Source organism: Haliotis rubra, unplaced genomic scaffold (genome assembly GCF_003918875.1).
Source record: "Haliotis rubra isolate DU_JTF1 unplaced genomic scaffold, ASM391887v1 Scf1020, whole genome shotgun sequence".
Taxonomy (NCBI): domain Eukaryota; kingdom Metazoa; phylum Mollusca; class Gastropoda; order Lepetellida; family Haliotidae; genus Haliotis; species Haliotis rubra.
The window spans coordinates 295,726-314,461 of record NW_025764916.1 but is presented as its reverse complement, the minus strand read 5'-3'; the positions used below and the strand labels follow the sequence as shown (position 1 = coordinate 314,461).

The following is an 18,736-nucleotide window of genomic DNA, read 5'->3' as shown; positions in this document are numbered from 1 at the left end:
CGTATAACGACAATATCATTAATAAATCTAAAGAAGGTATTGTTTCCACCAAGATACGGAAGTAAATGTTCCATTAATTTCAAAATGGCCGATGTTGCGGCAGTACCGGCGCCGGGCGCTGCACCGGCCGAAGACGATGAAACATGGCTTTATGGTGGTAAGTTATCTTAAGAAAACTTGTGTCGAGTTTCTATGACACGCCCAGTACATAATAGTCATTCGTTTCTTTGAGTCCGATTTATCACAGGGGCCCATACCCAATACTTTTAAATAGACATGCTGGGTAGCAAAACAAACCTTCGAGTACGACGCATTATCAGAGACAACGTGCTGAATGTGTCGTGTGAGAAACAATTGCTCGTTGTAGGAAATACCTTTTCTGTTAGTTTCTTGATTGCAATCGTACGTAAAAGCACCACCCCGTTATGAGACGGGGGATTGGACAATCCGTGCCCTCAGAAATTCGTGCCCAAACCTTTTTGGCGGACACTACAGTATCCCGGCATCAGTGGTTTTCGACGATGTAAGACAAAAACGTAATTTTTATCTGTAATATCATTTGAAGTTTTAATTTTACTAACCTTGGGTGATAAAGGATATATTCATCTATTTCACACAAAAATATCAAGTGTTTCCTACAAAAATAAGGTGGATGACAACGTATCGGCGAAACTGTTGCCGTTCGCCACATCCGTGGATTTTGTATGGGTTTTTCGACGATAAGCCATACTTTTCGCTCCGCACTGCAAGAGAGTGTTGTGATAACGTGGCTTTCTATTTAAATATTGCCTGTCACGAGCAGACGAATGATCTTACTGAAGTTTCGCTTGCTATTTTTTGTTAGAACGGCGATTGATTTTGCATCTGAAGTGGTACTGGCCATCTCGGGTAAATAATATTGATGTTTGTTTGCTTTTTAAACAACTTAACTTCCGGTTTTCCATTGTCAATAAAACTTCTCACGACAGTGACTGGGCATCCGCCCTGCCGATGAAATTGCTTGTGCTAACCGATTACGCACCTACTCCCCCGATATAACGCCAGCAATGCAATCATCGAAAACACCAGAACGTCGAATTCAGCTCGCTTTTGGACCAAATTGTTGGAAACCCGTACCCACTCGTTTCTCAACCTTCTTGGGAATGGTTGCCCCTTCTCTATCCTTAGTCATTCCTGATCACAAGGGTTTGGTACCCATTTGGATCAAGCACCTCTTCATGATGTTCATGATCATAAGAGCTCGGCACCGCTTGCCAATCAAACACTTTTTTACAATCCTTTTGGTTCTGCATCACTTTATGATTCTTAGGGTTAAGGGGTCCTTTTGTTAGTGTTTTTGCCTCTAGTTGAGTGTTTGCTAGCTAAAGTAACTAGTTTGGCCTAGCTTCAAGCTGGCAATGAGTTTGATTCTCCACTATTATTAAAATGTGAACAAGTGAACCAGGTAAAGTTCACTTTATTAGCAGAATCAATAAGATACAAGAAGTGATCTTTGGAAAAGTTGAATCATTTGGAAACTAAGGAAATATTTACATGCATATATATGGCTAATGGGTACTCTTACATAACATATGGTATGGATTTACAACTACTTTATTATTTACAACACAATGTTTCTAAGCTACTTCATGCCCCTTCATCAGGTGAATGAAATAGAAGTGTATTTTGGAAGGAATACAATTACAGACTTAGTGAGTCTAAATTTCTTCATGTTTTTCACAGATGAAAACAAAGAGCAGAAGGATCCAGAGAAGTAAGTATGCTTTTATTTTGTAGAATGGTGACAGCATGGAAAGAAACCTTTCAAAATTTCCCACTAGACCACAGGACCAGTGAGTAGACAATAATGAGTGGTCCTGTCTTCTTCACTGGTCCCAAATGACATTCGCAGATTTACTTAACTATCAATACAAAATTTACTGGCCACCAGGACCACTGCAAACTTAACATTTAGTGGTCCTGATGAATTTTTACTAGCCAGGGACCACAGGACCAGCGTAAATTTTGCACACTTATAGTTCATAGTTTTCACTAAACAAATGCTAAAGTGATATATACATCTGACATCCTTCCACATATAGATGACTATATGCTGTTCAAACAATAATGTGGAGATAAACCAAACTCACTAAGCCTTAAACTCGTTCACTTTGAATATAGGTTAAGATATATGAAGAGATATCTGTGTATTTGTTGCAGAGATGGCCAGAAAAAGAAAAAGAAAGGTGACGGAGATGGGTCTGAGAAACCAGAAGACAAGGAAGAAGGGGAGATGGTGAGTTGTTATTATGGTTGGTTCACATGATCTTTGTATCTGAAATGGGAGAGTCTTGTGGTCCTTGAGGTTTTAGGCCATAGACCTGGAATTTTATATCTTAGGAACCCTATATCTGTTTGTTTACATTTTATAACTTATGAACACTTTTAGTTCTACCCTTAACTGTGATTTCAGAGTGGGGAGGAAGATGCTCAGGCAAAGAATGATGATGACGATTCAGATGATGACGACAATGTCCAAGTCACCATTGGCGACATCAAACAGTGGACTGTCACAGAGTAAGTTGTTGTTGATTCATACATATATGTCTGGAAGAAATGATAAGTTATTGTATGCTGTAATCAATGTTATTTGTGAAGAAGAAATTAGAATTGGTTGGTTTTGAAAAGAAATATGGCAGTTTTGTGGATGAATATGACAGATGAATGCTAAATACTCTATTTATGATGCAGGATATACAGGTTTTTAGTATCCGCCAATGGAAGAGAAAATTGTTTTACTGATGGTTGTCATGGCAACAGACTACCATGCCAGTGCTAAGCTTAGGTCTTGACGTTAACGCTTTACCTGATTTCTTTGTGCAGTTTAGGGGGTTTTTTTATGTTAAACTCAAGGCAATATTTCGAGTGTCTTGCCTTCTTTTAATTTGAGACTGAAATCAATTTAGTGATAAAGCAAAAATGTTATAAGAGTCACCTTTCTCTTCAAGACTTTTTACAGTTGTATGTACATTGTTAATGTATGATATGTTTGATATGTTGTCAGAACTCCCAGGAACCTGTTTAAGAGTGCCACTGGCTACCAAAAGCCAGCAGCAGGTGAGTAGATATTAGCATCAATTAAATTATCTTTCTTCGTTATCTTTCTGAATGTTTCCTCACACTTGTTTGAGTGGTTCCTTCTATAGTTCTTTGAAAAGATGAACAATTTCTTAGCTTTTAAATTTACAATGTCACATGGATGGCACTCTGATTGCAGGAGTGGCAGCAGCACAGAAGACAGTGGTGCCAGGAAAAGGGATGGACCTTGAAGCCCAGGGCACTGTCAATGGAGTGCCTACATTTGAGTTCGACATTGACAATCTCTCAGCTGAAGACAAACCCTGGAGAAATCCTGGTAAGAATTCCTTTCTTGGAACTCTGATATTGATACACCATGAAGTTAATAATACCAGATATACGAGTCCAAAATGGTATTATTTCATTGGCCACAGTTGTGTAAAATTCTGTTTGGTATAGTTCAGCTAAGAATTATCCATTTAAGAATACGACCGCCTCCGTGGTGTAGTGGTTAGAACGTCCACCCGGAGAGCGGAAGGTCGCGGGTTCAATCCCCGACCGCTTCATACCAAAAGACGTTAAAATATGGTACTTGTTGGTCCCTGCCTGGCGCTCGGCATTAATGGGTACAATAAGGACTGGTTGGCTCGGAGTCAGTATAATGTGTCTAGGTGGGGTATTCATGCTTCACTGCGGCATGGTATCTCAGTGGGCTAGCGCGCTATAAAACCAGCTTAAGTCTGGGCTAGTACAAGCAGTCGCACATACACACGCATGCACGTCGTCATATGAGCGAAATATTCTCAAGCACTACGTAAAACCCAATTTCACCTCACCTCATTTAAGAATACTGAAAATGATGCAAAGAGCCATGTTCAGCGGCATTATTTAGGTCGTAAACTGCAGTAACTACTCAAAACATATATGTACTAACAATGCAAGTTGTCATCTCCCAGGGGCTGACATCACTGACTACTTCAACTATGGCTTCAACGAGGACACCTGGCTGCAGTACTGTGAGAAACAGCGACGACTACGTCTGGAGAATGGAGTGCCCCTCCTTGGCAACAAGTCACAGGTAACATCACCATCACCATCCCCATTCCGTGATGCATTGTCTGATATGAGATGCTGTACTATTGCTGCATTTCTATTCAGAATGTGCTAGAGGGTAGGTTAGAATGAGCATGAATGTAAATTTGCCATGTGCAGCAATTTGCTCTGGATAGTTCCATCGCGATTGCGTAGAATGATGCTCATGATGTTGATCACTGGAATGCGTAGCTCAGGTTCGTTTTTTCTTGTTAAACAAACAAACAAATCCCTCCCTTGGGTAAGCCATACTTGTGGGATCTAATCCCTGTTGGAGTATGTTTCTAGGTTTGTCTTCACCGCTTGTGGGTTTCACAAATGTAAATGTCTGGGACCTGCTTCGCTTCACACTTTCCACCCTCATTATGCTGACTCAATGTATGTATGACTGGAATACTGTGAAAGACTGTTAAATACAATTCACTCAGAATCTGTGTCAAAGCTATAAAAAACATTCAGTTTTAATGCAACTTTACTGAAGAAGAAAGACAGTTCTTCTGAGAAACTGTGAACTTTGAGCTTCAGATTGATTTGTTTGTAAAAGGCTAAGGTAATTCACTGCTATAAATATTGTGATTAGTATTACAAACATGCAGGACCTAAGGACCCATTTTGATAAAGGCTGCAGGGTTGTTTTAGTACTGGGCTCATTTCCCTTTGACCATGTTGACTGAAACATTACTGATATGCTATATCAAAGGTATGTTAGATACCTTGCCTATGATGTCTAAATCCACAATCAGAGACAAATCTGAATCAACAAGCAGAGATGCAGAGATCATATCATTCAAGTGAATAAAACTTTGAATTCAACATATGAAATACTGCCTGGCTCTGCTTGTGTCGGTGCTGTCAGTATTTATTAGAGGTTGACTTATAGCTGTGCTGTATGTTTCAGTCCAGGGACAGTCACTCTCACCACTCTCACATTGGTTCTGGTCAACCCATCAGTCGTCTCGGGGACAAGGACTCTGGACAGACTGGATCCAGCATACGTAAGCTGCTCTTCATGATCTTTCTACCCACATACAGTGGGATCTGTCAAAACTAAATTCTGAATAATACACACTAAACTGAATAATCTGGATCAAGTTTACAGTCCTTAATTTATTACATTAATGTATAAAGTAAAGTCTGCTTTATCCAGACTTCTGTCACTTCTGGACTAAAATTGTGTAACAGATGTCCCAAATTTGAATTATGTTTTAACACATTTTACTCGGTGTTAGAGCTGCTTTGATTTACAATCTTCAGTGTATTATGGGATGGTTCCAAATAAGGTCATGCGAACTCATGTAACAGCACATGTGACCTTTGAAATTTGTCTCATTTGAAAGTGCTTTAATTGGTGTTTCTTGCCAATGATTCCTGGAGGTGAGATCTCATGGCACATAGAGGAGTTATAGTAATGTTATTGACATGATTCTTGCTAAAATCTCACTGATCGAAATCATCCTAAACTTTAGGTCCCCACAAATCCAGTTTGGACAGATAATTCCTGTGCACAATAAATCTCCTCATTATATGGACCGCCCTCGTGGGGTTGTGGTTTGAGTGTTCGCCCAGAGAGTGGAAGGTCACGGATTCGGTCCCCAGCCTCGTCATACCAAAAGATGTTAAAATATGGTACTTTTTGTTCCCTGCCTGGCGCTTGGCATTAATGGGTACAACAAGGACTGGTCGGCTCGGAGTCAGTATTATGTGTCTGAGTGGGGTATTCATGCTTAACTGCAGCATGGTATCTCAGTGAGCTAGCACTGTAAAACCAGATTAAGTCTGGGCTAGTACAAGCAGCCTCACATACACAGGCATGCACGTCGTCATATAAGCGAAATATTCTTGAGTACGATGTTAAACCCCATTTCACCTCCTCGTCATATGCCCCTCGTCATATGCCCCACAATGCCCTCATGCTCCTCCTCATACCTGCCCTTTCAACTGTATGTTAGAGTACCAGATATTGTAGATACTGCAACCACATACTTGGCCAGATTCCATATACTACTAAAAAACAGAAGTTCCAAAACAACACTCGATTCTTCCATGTTACTGTAGTTTTTCTGTTACAGCATGCCAGACTAACTGTAGAAGTATGAAAGGATCCAGTATTCTCTAACTTCATTGGGGTAGCATTCGAAGGATACACAGATATGGCAATACTGACTTTGGCATCAAACAGGGTTCACTATCTCCTTGTGATTGTGACAAGTTTTACCTGCCAAGTATGCCAAATTCATGCTTTCTGACAGCATTAATAACAAGGAATATTTTGTCATGTTAAGATCTTTATTCCTAATATATCTATGCTTCAGCTACTACAAGTTCAATAAGGAAAGCTCAGCCACCGCCAAATAGAAAATTGGGAGGTACCATTGATGTGATTGGCAGCACAGTCCATGATTCTCGACGCCCAGGTCAAGGGTCAACATCCAGTTCCATACCTGTCACAGGGGTCACTCCGGACTAGTAAGCTGCTGCTTTTCTCTACTATAAGTTGGCTTTAGAACCCTCAAGAGAGTAGAATAAGCAGTGATGAGACAACTCGCTGATACCGAGATTACATCCTCAGAAAATCCATCACTGAAAGTTGACTTGAATGTTACAGCTCTCTGGTAACTTGGATTAAAGCTCCACTGACTGTTTTGTTCAGCTGGTGACCAGCATTCTTCACATGTTGATTCGGATAAAACTAATGATGGTACAACTTATTTGAATTTAACTTAATAACAGTCAGTAATATCAGTAACCAATTAGACATTCCATTACATAAATGGTACATAAAGAGTGAGTGTGTGTGTAGTAATTGCTACCATTGCTTATTGTATGCCACAGTGGATATCATGGCTCTGGCACTTGCCTCGGTTTCTCGTAGGATGTAGCCCGAATGATGAATGAATAAGATGCACTCAATGGGCCTATACCAGTGACACAAAAGCTAAAGGATGGTCAAATGTTCCATGCAGAGACCAGATGGTGGTATTTGCCTGTAGCCTTTATAACTGAAGTGAGATCTGGAATCAGACATTATGCATTAATGTACTGCTTCAAGGAACAGGCTCTGTGACCTGGCTGATTGCATGTCAGTATACCCAGAAGATGGGGAATTGTTGAGTATGCTTTCAATCAGTAATTTCCCAGGCTTGTCAAAAGACACTCACTGAATCAATTGTATTTCAGTCGAAAGTTCCAGCCACCATCAGTACCTCCACCAGGGATGCCGCCCATGATGCCTGACTACTCCATGCCCCCACCAGGGATGCCCCCACCCCTCGGGCTGCCTCCACCAGGTATGTGAGGGGACAACTCTCCCAGCAGGACATGCACTTCATGGGTTATAGATATGACATTTCCATGGAAGTGCAATTGTGCCAGTGGATTTCTGCATGGTATCTGCAGTTGACATTCAAAGGCAGAGCATCACATCACCTCTTAGCCTTTCCACCCGACAAGTAAAATGCACAACTACAGAACAGATGAGTTTTGACAAAAGAACTTCATACATATGACACAGTGTTATATTGACTCTTATTTAAAGGCCTTGCATATCCTTTCTGTACACTTGTCAGACTTCAAGAAATCTGTGATCTTTTGAGGGTATTTTTACAAAATGTCAGTTGTGTCTTTGTTATTGTCTGGGATACATGTAACCCCATGCTGTCTACATTACAGGAGTGCCTCCACCACCAGGTGTTGCTGTACCTCTCCCGACACCATATGGCTCAGAGCAGTACGATCGTGAGTTGTCCAGAATATAGATTTATTGAAAAATGACCGAGAGCTGTATTGCTTCTTTTGAAAGTTTGACCCCAACCAGATTCAACAAATATATCCAAAATCCTAACTTATTTTTCTTTTCAAATTTTCATTATCAATATGGCTACTGACAAACTTATCTGGAATAAACAATTTCTAACACTGTACAAGTTGTAATCAACTATCTGTGAAACAAACACTAGCATTACAGCATGATTCATGGTGGTGTAGGACATCATGTAGCTTGCTGTTGTTTCTTCAGCCTTCAGCCACCCCCCTCCTGGTTTCAACTACGAGAGCAACACCTTCACTCCAAATTACACGGAAGGACATCACCAGAACTTCCAAAGGTAGGATATGTAGAGGATTTTATGTGTAGTTCCGTGTTGGTAATTCCAAGGTAGAATGCATCCCCAGACGTATAAAGGAGTATGACAAGGGGCCATATACACCATGAGTGACTGAAACTCGACCATGATATGACAGACCTGTGTGTCATTGTACATCCTTTTTCCTGAGTTCGTCAATTTAACAGACAAAAAGCAGAAAAATGTATGACATACATATACTGAGAGGGGGATATTGGTTTGAGCTCTGTTCGTCCATCCTTCCATCTGTCCGAGATGATGGGGACAGATTTCTAAAAAATCGATATACTATAGATACCTTGTGTCGGGACTGCAGATCCCGGCGGCTGTTAGCTCAGGTCGGCCTGATGTCTGTCGATGCCCTGTGGCGGCGTTAGTGTCGGCGAGCTGCCGATCACCTCGGCGAGGTCTCCGGTGCACCCGCCAGGGGCTGCGTTGTCAGGCCACTCCCATGTTGGGGATGGGGTTAGAACTCGAGCAGCCGACCGAGCACTGAAGCGTACATACATGTGTATGTATGGGTATTTATATGGCTGGCTATGGGCTATGTTTGACTATCACGGCTCAGTGCTGGCTTTTGGAGTACTTGGGGAAACCTGATTTATCAGGCTACTCCCTCACGTGTCACCGGGATGGGGGTTAGGTCTAGAACAGCTGAGCTTGACTCGTTCTCTGAACCCGTGGGTAGCGCCGACCCAGGCACTGGTAGAGCAGATTCCCGACTCCGGTAGTTCAGGTCTCGGCCTGATGTCTGCTCGGCAGTATTGACCTAGATGCCATCGAGTGTGCGGGTGTGAGGGAAACCAAATTTTGTTATGTGTTTTCAAGACATGAATGCCCTCATGGAGTTTGAAAACGGAAATCGTGTTACAATATGTTACAGAGTTATGGCCCTTGTCATGTGTTTCTCCACTTAGTGTACGTTATCACCAATGGGAACAGATTTTCTCAGTAACCGTTATAGATAAGGAAACCAAATGTGGTGTGTGTTTTCAGGACATGGATGTTGTGGTGGAGTTAAAAACAGGAACCAAATAGAAACAGAACACTGTGGTGGGGGATATTGAAAACTATTGATGACCATGTCTTCTTGTTTGGATGGTGTCTTGTTACCAGTTTGTGATGTCATGAACTATAGATGTTGACCTTGCCCTCAACAGTACAAGGTTGTAAGCTGGTTTGTTCTTCACAGGGTGACCCGTGAAGATCCGAGTTAGAATTGGTCTTCGGTAACCCATGCTTGTTGTAAGAGGCGACTAACTGGATCGGTTGGTCAGGCTCGCTGACTTGGTTGACACATGTCATCGTATCCCAGTTGCATAGATCAATGCTCATGCTGTTGATCACTGGATTGTCAGGTCCAGACTTGAGTATTTACAGACCACTGCCATATAGCTAGAATATTGCTGTGTGTGGCATAAAACAAAACTCACTTCACAGGGTTGTTCAAGTGGACTGTTACCGATACTTTGCCAGGATGTTGTTGAACCGGCAAGTACTGATGTACAGTGTCGTATATGTGTTGACCCATGTGTCTCAGTTACATTGTTGTATCTGACTTGCAGCTACGACGATCGATGGAAGTACAGTTCTGACCGACACACACGAGATCGGAGTCCAGACCAAGAGTTTGGAAGGTAAGGAAAGTAGGAAACCCGAAATATGCATCACATTTGCATGTCTTATCGTTATAAAACGGTTCAACTCCATAGGGGAAGAGAACATGTTTGAAATAGACAGGTTAAGAAAATGGCATATGCTTCCCTTTGACTTGCATGGCAAGTATTTTGGCCTAACAATATTTGAAAAATGTTACTAGATTGGGTGCCACATTTTGTGTAGAATATAAGCAGTTCTATGGATAGCGGAGGTATGACATTTGATGGAGTTATTACAGATTACGTTTTTATTTAAATTTTTGGGCTTTTCTCTAAATGGCTTGCTGTCATCTAATGATTACAGTGTATGAACTCATTGACTCCAGAAACGTCTCTCTTACATGGTGAACTGTTTATACATATGCCCAGGTTTTTGGCCTGCTGAAACTACAAACAGAAACAAGAAAATCATTATATGATCTTGAATAATTCACATGTGTCTGGATTCCATCTTTCAATCACTTTGACTAAATACCAGACTTTCTGTGGCAACAAAGTACCACCCACAGCAGGCAGGACTGTGACAAACAATGGTTTCACACTATATAATCTGTTCTTAGCAGGGACAATTATTGGCGAGACCGGGAACGTGACCGAGAGAGAGACCGCAGTGACAGGGATCGGGAACGGGATCGGGACCCTTATCGTGAAAGAGACAGGGGTAGGGACCGGGGAAAGAGAACGAGACAGAGACCGAGACAAAAGAAGGTCAAGGTCAACTGATAGAGATGATTCTCGTCATAGAGATGATAAGCACAGAACACGAAGGTAAGAATGAAACATTAACATAAATAGCTAACTGTATGAATGTCTGATCATGGAGTTACTATATAGATGGACTCAGTTCTCTCCTCAGATTGGGTAAGCATTGTGAGCAGTTAATGGTAGATTGCTATATTATCACATTCAAGTAAGCAGAATGTTTCCATAGTGCTTCTATAGCAGCAGTCCTGTTCATCTGTCCATGTTACCTTCTCTGCTTACAGAAAGCATCGAGATGATGAGGACGACCACCATCGATCCAAACACAGGAAGAGCAAGAAGCGAAGAGACAAGGATGAGGAAGGGGGAGACTCGGTCACTACAGCTGATGAAGGGGATAAAGGGGAGTGAACTCCTCTCACATCAACATCAGGGGAGGGAAATGGGGAGATTCTTCCAATACAACCATAGAGGAAGATAAAGGGGAGTTAACTCCTTGTCACATCAACATCAGGGGAGGGAAAGGGGTGGGGGGAATTCTGTACCTACAGCATATGAGGGAGATATAGAAGAGTGTACTGTCACATCAACATCAGGAGACGTAAAGGGGAAGATTATGTCGCAACAGCCAATGATTTTTTTTTAAAATTGAAGCTAACCTGCTTGTCAGGGAAACTATTTGGAAGGGAAGGGAGTTAATTCCTGTTTCAGATGATGTGGATCACATACATTGATGTTTTTTTCATTTGAGTATTGTAATTAAATGTAATAATGTCATCAGAAAGTTATGCAGTTTGAATCATCAGATATCACTACATTGCCAACAAACCAGTGAAAATCATCATGTCCAAAAGAAATTACAATAAAAACATGAAAACTTGAAGCGTTTTTGCATTTGTAAACACTTGACTTCTGCCGTTCATTGAAAGGCATGAAGCTACTTCATGATGCACACTGCATGATACAAGACTGTAAAACAGTCATAAGCAGGAAAGCTGAAAATTGGTCAACATTTCAAGATCTGTTCAGCTGAAAATATTTCTCAGACCTCGTTGTCACTCTAAATCCAGAGCATCAGTCATTTTATTGCCAATAAAGTAAGTATTAATCAGTTTTCCCATGTGATGTAAATGATTTGGCTTTGACACTGCTTGAACAGTATTGCAACTTTATCACAGCATTTCAGTATCATCATAAACAGTCTTTGGTCCCATGTTTGGTGTTGGGAAAACTGCTAATGATATGTCATGGCGTGATCTAGTCTGTCTCACAGTCCCTGAACCACATTATTTTCCCTACTGCCTAGCCCCCTCTGCAGCGCTAAAGCCCTAAATAAAGCAAGTCTAGATTTCCTCAGGTTCTGAATCTCGGGTCTCCCTTTCAATTTAAATGGGCTTGTTTGTTACTATCAAAATTATATACTTGTATATTCAGAGACTACTAGTAAGCGTTAGTCTAGGCGTAATCCTATGACATGAGATGTTACTCCTAATGTTGATCAGTTGAGAAGCAATTACTCACGATTTGTCAGAACAGTTTAGTGATTGACAGTTACCTGTTCTTTCATCCCAGGGATTGGCTTGAAGCAAGTAACACCACCTGGGTTTTGAGAATGCATGGAGCCATACTCATCAACATTATTGCTCACTGCAGACTCAATTTTATTGTGAACAGTATTGATTTAATCAACTAAAACACAAATGAAGTTGTATCAGCAGAAGCAATAATGCACATGAAGTGCACTTGGAGAAGTTAGGTATTCAGATTAGGGTCCCATTGCATGGCATATTTGCATGATGGACAATGTATGTCACCAATCCACATTGTCAAGAGTGTATTTGAGAGCGGTTACTAGTCCTGCCAGCTGACTTGGTGTGTGAAAGTTTTGGTGTTATGACACTTTCAAACTACTTCCATGACATCAAAAGAATCAGTTAAAATACTTTATCCAGCCTCATGTAAGAATGTCGAGTTTTGATTGGTTCACGTGACTGATAAAATACCATGTACACCCGTCACGATCCGCGAGCAGGGAGTACAAAAGTCGTATCATCCCGCAACGCCTCGGTTACCACACGAAGTGAGAAAAGTGTGCATCGCCAAGCCTTTAGTAACGTGCGCTGCATTGAGGTCAATTGATCAGCTGGTGTCAACATGACAGCAAGGAAACGTTTTGCCACAACTGAGAATGAGCCTCCGGCTGGGGGAATACAACCTTACACAGGACTGATAAAACCCTGTATATCCCTCGACGCGATGTGATAACTTATATAGTCTGCAGTGTAGATACTGAAAATCTAAATAGGTTTTTGTGTGACTGCATTTTTTTGCTTTTATGCCTCTTTCCATAGTAGGGGTGGTGGGGTAGCCTAGTTGTTAAAGCGTTCACGCTGAAGACCCAGGTTCGATTCCCCAAATGGGTACAATGTGTGAAGCCCATTTCTGATGTTCCCTTGTGATGTTGCTGGAATATTGCTAAAAGCGTCATGAAACCAAACTCACTCTTTCCACAGTACATCTCAGTAATGCCACATCATGTCAGCTAAGTGTGTATGGAAACCCAAGTGAAGCCAACAGTAGGTGCAGTATTAGTTTTGTCTTGGTGCACTGGAAAGCAAATATGGGTTCGCACAATGTACCGGTCCATAGAATCAAACCCAGGTCCTAGTATTTGGATGGAACACTTCAGCCATTCAGCTGCTCTTTCTAACATCACCTGGCAAGACAAACCATCAGCACCACTCCACTGTGACTATCATGTTTGCACTAACATGCAAACAAAGAATTAATCCGGTCTGCCGAATGTGTCATTTCAATTCTTGGAATCTTAATAAAAACACACACCATTGAAACCATTGCTAGATTTATTCTGTATACAGTTAAGAATGTTGTGCTTGAGGAAGTATATGACAACATAATCTTGAGCTGTTACATTGTTGGATTTTATATATTTTTCAATACATCAAAACTCTCAACTGTGAACATCTTTCTGGAAAATATAACTTGCTTATTTGCTGTTTCCAGACAATAGATATATGAAACCTTCCACTCAAAATTCAGACAACCAACATGAAACCTATCCCACAAGGAATTTATATCTTCAGATAAATGCACTTAAAACGAGAGACAAAAAGCAGCTGAAAACCAATCATGAATATGTTATTCCCATCTTCCTGATCTTTTATCATTTTCCTAACTTTCAATGGCAACACTTGACCATAGTCTTCTCAGGAAATTACATATACCCAATACTTTAGTTGGGTTTTTTCAACACCAATATGTTATCATATAATTCATTAACCATACTATTTTTGACAGAACTGGATCATGAACCACGGACAGTGCTAATGTTATTCTCACAAGAACACAAATAATTATTTTGTATAATGTATCTGGTAGCAGAAACATCATCAACCCTGCCTTGAGACCTTGAAAATAGGACAGGCTGTCTTGTCAAAATAATTCCTTCTCATTTTGTTCATGCATGAGTGGACAATATTACACCCATTGGCCTGTGAATTATACCGAGCTATGTCCAATCCTGTCCAGGGTCTCCTTTCACGAAGCAACCTTTACTAAGGTTAACCTTAACTCCCATTCTTTAACATTGCACTAAGATTACCTTAGTGACTTACGATCACCTTAGTGCTTTGTGAAAGGAGGCCCAGGTATGACTTCACACCATCAAAGAAGTCACCAAGACGGACAAGCAGATCCAGTCTGTCACCTCCAACAAGAAGCTCAAGTTGTTGGAGACCTATCATAAACCAGAATCCAAGTCATTAGGCAGGGGATATGTGAATTTTTTTTACATCACCAAAAGAAAATCTCATTCTCCTAAAAACTGATGGTGGGTCTCCTACTATTGTCCATGATGTCACTTGATCTTACGTGCTGACTCAGTTACTTAGAAATGTTCATTAAAAGTAGAACTTAAACCCAAAATATTTACAATACATATATGTTTCGACTTCAATCCATATAAAATTGTATCTATGCTTATCAACTCAATAATAAACACCTTGCAAAGTCCTTACCTCAATACTTTAAAATAATAAAACACTTAAACTCACTTTCTTCAGATTTCACCAAGGAGACTTGCTTTTCCTCTAATATGAATCACTGTTTTACACACATGTACCTACATTTTTGCAGAATAAAATACACAAATGGTTCAGAGGCAAAGACAGTTGAAAACAAATGAAAACATAAGGACATTTATTTTTCATCTGGGTTAAACTTGTGAGTATTCTTATTTCAGTTTTTGTGAAGAAATAAGATACTGCAATGGACAGGAATGTTTCAATGATTGGGCTCTGTCTGAATGTCCATTTTGGTGACTACTGTCTGAAGTCAGTCACACTCTTGTTACACTAAATGGAAATATGAAAAATATGAACACTATCAAAACACACAGTTCTAAGTAAATATGTAGTTGTACACTTTTGAACACGATGGTAAAGCATCATGTTACCATAGCTCACAGGCTGATTTGTAAGCTGCTGCACCCTCACTTACACAGCTAATCCCTGCATCATAGAACATGTCCTCAAAGTAGGAGCTAAGAAATGAAGACACAAAACATGTGCAAATAAAATGACATATTGAAATTTCAGTAACCACTACATGATACTAGAGACGTACTAAAGAGGATACAATATACAAGGCTTCCATACAAATCCACACACAACATGTCAGGCATGGGTTTTCATTCCTGATCAGGCCACACCGTTTTTATTAATTGGTTTACAGATCCACTGACTGTAATTTTTGCATACTGGAAATGTTTTTATCAATTTTGCCATTTTTCAAAATACTGCCGATAAATAGAATAAAAGAAATAATTTTTAAAATCTACTTTATTGAAATGAACTCTCTATTACTAATTTAGCATTGGTACAAAACAAAATTTTAAATATTGACAAATAAAATCGCCGAATTAACCTTACTAAGGGAAAATACTGGGGTTTTTTTTAAACCCTATTATAGTAGGAAATGAGTACACCTGAATGGGTGATCACATATTATTTATTTTAAAACAGCCTACTTGTTGTGAAAGCCACTCAGGGGAAAAATATCTGAAATAGCATTTATTGTTTTACCACCTGCTGACAGGAATTTTGCTGTAAAAAATCTGTAAACCAAGTAATAAAAAAGTGTGGCCTCATAATAAGCATGGGCACATGCATGTTGTTTTCGGTACAAACCGTATGCCCTGACTTTGGTTCTTATCATCCCTTTTTCATATCAGCCCCATGTATACACAAAGAACTTAGTTATGCACCACCTTACATATCTCACGACTGAATGAGCCCCGATCTTAACCTTTGGAGCATATCTGGGACATGATTGGTCGTCTTGTGCAACAAAGGGATCCTCATGTACAGAACCTCGCCCGATTGGAAGCATCTTTACACGAAGAACGGCACAGAATGCCCCTTCAGAGGATCAGGAGTCTGACCGGGGGTATGAGGAGGAGAGTGCTGGCTGTCATACAGTCACATGGAGGTTACACTCGGTATTGACCTTGAACAGTGTAAGACACACAAAATGACAATTTAAATGTTTACATTCACCAATAAATTCAACATTAAACATTCCAGGGCCATACTTGTAGAGACATGGTTTTGTATGAAAATCAGTGTTTTTTAAACTGAGCGATTATCATCATAAAATCAAACATAGATTCCTATCATGTTGTCGCTTTCTATACGTCAAGTCATACGGGTCAGAAAAACATGTTCTTCCATCGTGGTCACCACAAAATGTTTTATGAACGTGTTGAAAACCTATCATTGCAAAAATACAGGGGGTGCTTAATCAAGTTCTTTGTGTATGTTAATACAATGCTGTGTGATCTCTAGCTTACATGTCTGACAAGTGTTGCTCATGCCCACTAGATTTGTAATTCAAGAACACATGGAGGATAATTACAACAATTATTGCTACATTCACTGGATTCTTTAGCTGTTTGCAGTACCACCGTATTCATTGGAAAATTTACATGAAATTGAAAAAGTCTGTCATTTGAAAATTCTCGGAGATGATGTCAATAGGTTTTAACACTGACTTCAAGATACCCAACTTGACACTACCTTGGTACCAGATTCCTCACTGTGATCTGTGAAATATATTCGAGATGCAGAGTGCCAACTACGGTAACACAATGCTTCTTAAAACGAGTAATGTTGCACTGTGGGACTTAGAAAAGGGCTCTGATTCACCAAAATGTACAACCTTTCACGAGTCTTGGACAAAGAGAGAAGTGATTAGTACCACATCGGAGCCAGAGTTATGTCCCTTTCAACAACAGTTCCAACCATACTTTGCATCTCTAATGCTACTCGTTCTCATTACAGCATGATCTGACTTAATGGTTATGGGTGAAAGGAGTCCATGACTTGAATTCAGCTAGGCTAAGATGAGAAAGGTCAATCATATTGTTGAACACATTCACCCATATGCACAGCTTAACACTCTTGTGATAAAACATGTGGTCTTGAACACATGAACAACTCTTGAATATGACCACAATATCTGACAGGGGAATGAGCTAACCCGAGGCACTGCACCACCAATGTCATCCCATTTAAACACATATGTTGAAACTGAACACACAGATTAATTACAGGCTGAAAACAGTTCATATGGACACAAAATATTTTTCCAAATGGTGTGACTTAAAACTATGTCAGACCTGCACAAGACTAGTACTAGAACTGAGTCAGGTGACACAAGATCTGCACTAGACTAGTACTAGAACTGAGTCAGGTGACACAAGATCTGCACTAGACTAGTACTAGAAGTGAGTCAGGTGACACAAGATCTGCACTAGACTAGTACTAGAAGTGAGTCAGGTGACACAAGACCTGCACTAGACTAGTACTAGAACTGAGTCAGGTGACACAAGATCTGCACAAGACTAGTACTAGAACTGAGTCAGGTGACAAGACCTGCACTAGACTAGTACAAGAACTGAGTCAGGTGACACAAGACCTGCACTAGACTAGTACTAGAAGTGAGTCAGGTGACACAAGATCTGCACTAGACTAATACTAGAAGTGAGTCAGGTGACAAGACCTGCACTAGACTAGTACTAGAACTGAGTCAGGTGACACAAGATCTGCACTAGACTAGTACTAGAACTGAGTCAGGTGACACAAGATCTGCACTAGACTAGTACTAGAACTGAGTCAGGTGACACAAGACCTGCACTAGACTAGTACTAGAAGTGAGTCAGGTGACACAAGACCTGCACTAGACTAGTACTAGAAGTGAGTCAGGTGACAAGACCTGCACTAGACTAGTACTAGAACTGAGTCAGGTGACACAAGATCTGCACTAGACTAGTACTAGAAGTGAGTCAGGTGACACAAGATCTGCACTAGACTAGTACTAGAACTGAGTCAGGTGACACAAGATCTGCACTAGACTAGTACTAGAAGTGAGTCAGGTGACACAAGATCTGCACTAGACTAGACTAGTACTAGAAGTGAGTACTCAGGTGACACAAGATCTGCACTAGACTAGTACTAGAACTGAGTCAGGTGACACAAGATCTGCACTAGACTAGTACTAGAACTGAGTCAGGTGACACAAGATCTGCACTAGACTAGTACTAGAAGTGAGTCAGGTGACACAAGATCTGCACTAGACTAGTACTAGAAGTGAGTCAGGTGACACAAGATCTGCACTAGACTAGTACTAGAAGTGAGTCAGGTGACACAAGATCTGCACAAGACTAGTACTAGAACTGAGTCAGGTGACACAAGATCTGCACAACATTAGTACTAGAACTGAGTCAGGTGACACAAGATCTGCCCAACACTAGTACTAGAACTGAGTCAGGTGACACAAGATCTGCACTAGACTAGTACTAGAACTGAGTCAGGTGACACAAGATCTGCACAAGACTAGTTCTAGAACTGAGTCAGGTGACACAAGATCTGCACTAGACCAATACCTGAGTAGTACTAGATCTGAGCCAAAAGAAAGATCTGCGTAAAACCAGCACCAGATTATTACTAGATCTGTGCCAGGCAACACAAGATCTTTAACTAATAACACAAGATGTGCACTAGATCAGCACCAGATTAGTACTAGATC

The 18,736-nt window shown here is 40.6% G+C and overlaps 1 protein-coding gene across 1 annotated transcript; it reads left to right on the top strand.

The window, feature by feature from the left end:
• The first annotated feature begins 84 nt into the window (after positions 1-84).
• On the top strand, positions 85-11,053 carry LOC124270895 (pre-mRNA 3'-end-processing factor FIP1-like). Its single transcript, XM_046705961.1, has 15 exons — positions 85-157; positions 1,723-1,753; positions 2,200-2,275; positions 2,453-2,556; positions 3,044-3,096; positions 3,257-3,394; positions 4,014-4,135; positions 5,048-5,144; positions 6,462-6,615; positions 7,327-7,436; positions 7,819-7,884; positions 8,165-8,252; positions 9,836-9,907; positions 10,489-10,696; positions 10,915-11,053. The coding sequence occupies exons 1-14, from the start codon at positions 85-87 to the stop codon at positions 10,649-10,651; spliced, it is 1,347 nt and encodes a 448-aa protein (XP_046561917.1). The 3' UTR covers positions 10,652-10,696; positions 10,915-11,053.
• Positions 11,054-18,736: the final 7,683 nt, after the last annotated feature.